Source organism: Schistosoma haematobium, assembly GCF_000699445.3.
Source record: "Schistosoma haematobium chromosome Unknown HiC_scaffold_423, whole genome shotgun sequence".
Taxonomy (NCBI): Eukaryota; Metazoa; Platyhelminthes; class Trematoda; order Strigeidida; family Schistosomatidae; genus Schistosoma; species Schistosoma haematobium.
The window spans coordinates 3956-11529 of record NW_026137114.1 but is presented as its reverse complement, the minus strand read 5'-3'; the positions used below and the strand labels follow the sequence as shown (position 1 = coordinate 11529).

Here is a 7574-nt window from a genome sequence, read left to right as displayed (position 1 = left end):
AATATACTTGATCCATACAACTGGTAAGAGAACCTTTGTCTTTCAATTAAAATTAGTAATCACAGTTTGGTAATGGGTTTTGGTAATCACAGTTTGTTCCATGAATGTGTGTTTCATTTTCATACTCAACTTTTGAAACATTTGCTGTTTTACAGTGAACTGACTGAAGTTCATGCAATTCATCTTTATCTCCGATTCATTTCAAATTATTTCATTCACACACAATAGAATTTTGATCAAATTGTATGTTTCCATTTTATAAATACAGGTGTAATAGTAATATTGGGTGGTGCAGTCGGACTGATAAATCACATTATGCCAGGCACTTTTCTTCCTCAATTTGAGATGCTACATAACAGTGAGTTTTATTATTCAGTAACATTTTCGGTTGTTTTTCACACATTAACTTTGCATAAATGAATCAGTAATTTGCTTGATTACTGCACGGAAACTGATCAATACACAGTGATTATTTTGATTGTGTGATTGGATATTTGGGCAAGTGTTCAAAGCACCTATTGGTGACTGTCAACTAAAGGTATTACTTAAAACAGGGACTCATTTCAAAGTACAATCAAATTGATTCAGTAGAAATGATAAATTAAACGATGTAGTCACCTGAGTGGAAAGTAGCTATTCTCCAGTCCATCGAAACTACAATGCGGAACGTATGCCACAGAAACGATACTTCCTAGTAAAACAAATGAATCTAATTGATTAAAAGTAAAACTGTTGCGTGGCGTCGAGTTGAGATTAACTATGAACACCGCTACCAAGAAACACGTGCCAAATAAATCAGAAGGCGAGGGTTGGACGTAACCAAAGAAACCCATAAAATCCCCGAGAAGCCAAATATCAGAAGGCAATTAATGGACCAAGTCGAGATATATTTGCTGGCGATCTCGTGGTATCGAAAGTATACCGAGATCGTGCCAGGATAGAAGCTTGGTTACAGAAGGTAACCGAATTCGCGCGATGTTACAATCAAAGTGTAAGTATAAGAATGGAAGCACAAAATAGCTGTCATTAGCACAGTCAAACAAAAGAACATTAAAACAAACACTGGTACAGTTGGTTATAATAATAATTGTTTTTATTAAACCAGTCTTGTTCTCGTGATAAATGTGAGTCACTACAAAACTATAAGCGAAGTTGTTCACGAGGCCGATTTGAGTTAGTAAGCTTAGGAACACCTATACCATCCAGATCAGGTTCATTCATTTCAGTCAGTTATCGGAATTAAACACATTGGAGTAACATTTCTGCATAATAATTGGATCAATTTAGAGAACTCTGTTTCATTCGAGTAACAGAATTTCAGAAAATGATTTAGTTTGGGTTTTTCAAGTGAATATTAAAGGTCGTTTAGTCAGTGAAAGCTCCTAGAATCAACTGTACAGCAGTAAAATAATATTCTCAGTTGACTGGATTGAAACCTTCATCATGTTTTCGAAATAACAATATTAATAAACTGTGAAACTTCCCCATAAGAAATAATTGTTCATTTAACTGTGCCGCTCCACTTTAATCTTGGAAGGTAGATGATAACTCGTGTGCGAAGTCATTCTACGTTATAACGTACCTTTATTAAAACAACATCATAGTCACTACACATATAGACAAAAACCCCTTTGATTTTCATTTTTGCAGATGAATCAATTGCTGTGAAATGGTATTTTCGGACACATGTTAATGATACATGTAAGCGAACGTTGAATGATTATTTTATGGAATGTAAAATCTTACCACTAATTGTGATTGCTCACAATTTACCTGTTCAGTTTGTGCAATTCGTGTTTTCACAGTGGCTAGCAAATGTACGAATATGCAGTGTTTCTGGAAAGTGGTGGAGAAGATTTGTAGCTCAGGTGGATGATTTGGTGGAGTTTTGTTCTCTGAGCTGGATGGTTTGTTCGTGGAGCTTTCATCGTTCTTCTGAACGACATCATCAGCACAAACTGAAGAACGATGAAAGCTCCACGACCAAACCATCCAGCTCAGTGAACAAAACTCCACCAAAATTCCTGAAAGCGGAGACAGAATCATACATGTGGTCCACCGATTGTTTAAACACTTTTATTTGGACTTGAACAATAGTTGACATAGACTGAAATGGACTAGACTTGACGATTAATTAATGGACGAATGAAGATACAATGTCACTCCACTTGCGTAAAACACAAATGCACACATTCATCATCGTTGACAAGCTTCAATGGAACTTGATGTGAATTCCGTTTAGGTTAACAGCACGCTCTACACCTTCACTAATCACATGGTAATCAAATCAGGACATCCTTAAGACGGTATCTCGGAAGCTATTCAGTTCACATGTTTAACAAATACATTTGTGTCCTTTATAATCACTATGGTCAGTGTCGATCGATCGATTGATTGATCAATGTGTTTCTCGAGTTTCAATTGTAAGCAAACACTCCACAACACATGTCATGTAGTTTAAGAGCGGATTGTTTTGGGTGTGATTAGAGAAAACACCGCTCAAATAGAACTACCTGTTGGGTTTGGAAGACGAAGCACCTGACAGTAATTTTGAAGGAATTATATTCACTTCATCGACATGACGTTCACTTGATAATATTTGTTTTGTATTGACCGAGGAAAACATTCGTGATAACACAATAGGTGATCACTCAATCTGATCTTTTGTGAGTAGACATTCACACCGTCACATCTAACAATAACATGCTCATCATTTTTAATTTAGAATTTATACAGCCATTGACTTTTCTTTGCAGATATAACAAGCAAGGTCACTAATCTGATACATCGGAATGGGAAGATATCTATCTATTATGAGAACGTAAGTTGAACAATTGAATGGAAATAAACTTTTGTTTCACGTATCACAGATTATTCTACTCATTCCTGCATAGCAATACGCTTGAATATATTAAGACATATTTAACACGGTGTAAAGGGATCAACACATTGAAATGTGCAAACAGAGTGAATGACACTTTTATAGTTTTTTTTAGTGACACACATTTTCTTCACCTACTTCCTAAAAAAGTGAATCATTGGAAGTGAAGTACCATCAAACTAAACGATGATGTCGTCGAGGCGAATAGGAACAAACAGTGTATATGAGATTATCGTACGGAAACATTGATTTTCAGTCAAACTCTATTTCGTCTTCTAAATATAAGATGTTCGAAAATTACACTGTTGAATATTATGAGTGACTTTGTGTTTAAACTGTTGATTAGTTCATAGTGTGTATATTTTGCGAGGATCAGTGTTTGATATTTCCAAAACGTGTTTTCAGATTCCTACGGAAATCGAGGATAGGCAGCTGTACACAAAGATTCAACATCTAGATACTTGTTCAGATACTCTTGAAAGTAACAATTTTTGCTAGTATTTTGATGTACATTATTCTCTATCAACACAGTTTGTTTCATGTTATCTTGCTTTCTGTTTGTTCTCAGTTATGAACATGTCAATATAGTGACTTGTTATTTTCTGTCAAAGTAATCTTATATAATTGTAATTAAGTCTGCATGGATTCGAATGTGAGACAAATTGGTCGAAGTGGCATTGAAATCAGAATGCTTTTCGTAAACGCACTGCCTAGACATTACTGTATACTGAATATCCAACGTCAATTATATGTTTACACTTCATGAACGGAAATTTTGTTGTCACGTTCAATAAAGAATCACGGTGAAATGTAATCATGAAAATATCGAATATTTTTCGAACAATCTTTCACTGCAATTGACTGTATCGAGATCAAATTATCTTTGTATTCAATCCGACAACCGTCATATTTGTTACCGTTGTGAAATAAAGTTGAGTTATTGTGGTGAATTCGCAGTAATTTAGTTCCAATTGTCTTTGATAAATGGCATCGAAAAGGAGTCTGAAGAGGCATATTTGCTGACGTTTGCTTAACCTGATATTTCTAGAGTTACTATCAAGATGTGTGAATGTCATTATCACGAAATTGTGGACGTACAATGGGGAACAATCACACATACGTCCAACGATGGACTGATCCTGACAAGGGTATATGACTGACAATATTCGACAGACTATATATGCACTCGTGTATTCACTCAAGTGTATTCACCCACTAAACAACGAATGTGTCACGAGTTATACACATGTTTTGAAGATGTTGCGCTGATACTATTGCAAACTAAATCAGAAAATTAACGACATCATTTTTCGATTGCTGGTTGAACACCGGTCATATTTGAAACCAGTATTTGTGTGAAGCATATTTTCTTAGGATGCTGCATTAACGTCACTGTATCCGTAATCAGAAAAATTCATTTTAACATTTGTCACTCATGAAATGATGTAAGCGAATAGTTGTTCATATAAAAGTAAAATCAAATGTGTCTTTTTTTATTCAATTAGTTAAAAAGGTAGAATTATCTGAGATAAGTGTCCCCAGTAAATGGATCAAAAGTGACACGCTAGTGGAGATCGAACCAATCGAGAGTATGTTAAACCTTGTTTATTCAGCACTTTTTATCTACACACTTGAATAGATGACATCTTTTTCATCAAATTTGAAATGTCATGTGTAATTTTAATTGGCTATTTGATGATATTCTGTCATGATTCTCAATGACTTTACACTTACCATTGATAATTACAAGTCAATTTGCTGTTGGATGTTGAAATGACTAAGGAATTACTTCGAACTACTATAAGAGTCTTCATTTTGATGAAATGTACTGTGAAACTTCGCCACAAAACGATGGATGAGATGATATAGGTCTCGATAACGTTAAACATCAGCTGGTATATAGTGTGTTGACAAGAATGTTCCCTTTGTTTTTGCAATATTGCATTGCTCTGAGATATTGAAATGGCGAATGCAATCCACGTAAATGTGATTACTTTAAAAATTGTAGTATAATTTCTGATATCTTTGCTGTTCCATACTTGTTCGAAAAGCTGAAAGTGTAGACAGGTCACGCGTACAAATCGCATTTCATGGTAGTCAATATACATGTAAAGCATCAACATTGCTGATAGTTTTCACGGTGTGAGTATGCTTCATTCCTTCTGGAATTTTATAGTGAGCGGCTACAAACACTTCTCAGTTCATCATGTGTTAGACTATTAAAGTAGCGTTTCGAATACTGAGAGAGTCACTCCACAATCTGTTGTTCAGATCACCCTCAGCATTCGTCAAATAAAATGTCACAAATTGTCGATATATTTTCATCATTCCAACTTTTCGGACATTGAACAGGTGTGATAAGAATGTCCTAGTGAAAGTAGGAGCAGATACCCAACTCAGGAAGCACCATATTGCCACGGAGTTTAAGTTACACAGTTTGCTATTCACTTATCTCTTGTTTGATAACTTGAAATGCAGTCACACTATTTTATCCACAGGTAGTTGTTCAAAGCATAGTTCTACTGACGAATGCCAAAATGCGACAACATCAAATATGAGGTGTATTTGGTGTGAAACAGCTAATATGTGCATTATTAGCAATGATGAAGATACTCATGAATTGAAAGTAGATGATTGCCGTATAAAAGTAAGTAATTGTTAACTTTCATAGGTTGCCTTAAACATTGCAATATTTCACATTGTAATTCCTTTAACTCGGAAGATCATTTTATTATTGCTTCGAATACGTACTGATTCCTGTTCATCCCTAAGTGACTAAATCAAAGCTTTGTATGTGTTGACGACATCAAATCACATATGCGTACAATGCTTGCCATGGTAACCATAAACAAAGAATAAAAACGTTGTTTAACGTAAATGCTTCGAGTCATATTAATTTATCAGCTCAGTGATTTCAGAAATCAAATATGACACCGCATATCTATGTTGTCTTCAAAATTGAAAATAACGTGCAACGAGTGATGAGTAATTTGAGTAACATATTATATTGAGTAATAATACCACTGTTTTGTTTTTCTTCAGAACACGACCGTACACACACACGTGACTGAACACAACAAACACAATAACACACTTCATTACCTGTATATTGGGATACCGATTGTCGTCTCATTCTGTGTTTTATGTATTGGATGTTTTGTTGGTCGGTGGTTGTACAAGAGAAAGAGTAGTAATTCATGATTCTCAGAAAGTTCATATCACTTGTTTTTATTAATTTGACCGAGTTGTTTTCATTTCGTAATTCATCCAATCACTTCCCATTATGTTGTCCGTTTTCATATGCTGAACGCTTTTCTTTATGCAACTTTGAATCAGTTTTATGATTGTTAACATGATAACTGATGTACTTTTGTTGATAAAATAGTGATAGTAGTTTTTACCATTTACGTGGTTGTTTTAATTTAATAAAACTTGAATAATATTGCAAGAGTTATACAGGATTTGATTTGGGAATTGGCAGTATTCTGTTTACGACGCTTAGTGATAATTGCAATCAACAATTATTCTGTTATGAATGTCTATTTCGATAAAGTCCTACTTCTAAAAATATCATTTGATATTTACGACGGTCGTTGTTATAATCTGAGCTGTCAAAATATTGTACTGGTACTAAATTAGACACTTCCATCGTTCGTTACATGACTAGTCACTAGTTAGTTAGTGCTGGATGACAAACTATAGTTAGTTAGATAAGATGACGATTGATTGTGAAATATGTCTGCAGAGTTGAATGTATACTCAAGTGAGAATGAGTAAAAATGTATACTGACTGAGGTAGCAACAGTTTTACCATAGGATTATCCAGTAAGATAATAGAGTTGAAAAACAATCATTACGATATTTATGCCAGTTGACGAGCATTTCGTTTTAAACAATATATTCAGTAATTATTCTCAGTCACACGTAATTTTGAGAAAGGATGTGACGAAGATTCGTTCGTACTGTTTGTTCGGATGTTTTCGTTGATGTTAAGGACTGCAATTGATCATTCATTTTACGGTCTACGTTCGTCATGTAGGAGTTGCTTCAACAATCCCATTACGTCACGAGTAATAAAAACAGAAATGGATGATATCTAACAGTAGAACACCAGAAACGCGTTACTTTGTCATATTTGAGACTCGTCAACTTTATATGACTCAATCAGAGTCGATGTTCACTCCGCACACTATCACGTCATCTGTCTAGTTTTTAAGTGCAGATACACACCAGCTTTACAGATAGTTTCAGTGAAACACATATAGGTATGCAAAGATTTCGTAAATGTCAATCACGTGGCAAACTGCATTATCAGAAATTATGCCCGTTTGTCATGCTGACTGTTCCAATCGTAACAGAAATCAACATAGTCATTTAGTTTGTACGATCAATGTTCACTTCGCATCTTGTCATACTAAATCACGTAATTTTAATCCTAATAAAAGTGGGGTCACTGATAATTATATTTTATTTTTGTGTATTATTTAGAAATGTTCATTTCACGAGTAAAAGCAACCACATAACTACTCTGGTTTGTTCCATGATTTTATTGTTAACACTGGCAATATACAGCTGATTATTTCAGCCCTGGCTAAGTCAGTAGAAAATCTTAATTTGGATTTGTCTTTTCCAGGTTTAAAGAAAACTACATTGCTTTAATTAAAGACCTGAATGCTGTGTGTTTTAAGGGATT

General features: G+C 34.6%; 1 protein-coding gene across 1 annotated transcript; it reads left to right on the top strand.

Moving 5' to 3' along the window:
- On the top strand, positions 1 to 6818 carry MS3_00000338 (uncharacterized protein; the record flags this gene model as incomplete). The annotated part of the gene is made up of 8 exons (XM_051208144.1): positions 1 to 23; positions 269 to 358; positions 1651 to 1701; positions 2757 to 2821; positions 3287 to 3362; positions 4387 to 4470; positions 5380 to 5528; positions 5924 to 6818. Coding segments are annotated over 8 exons (697 nt in total), but the record flags the coding sequence as incomplete, so codon positions are not given.
- Positions 6819 to 7574: the final 756 nt, after the last annotated feature.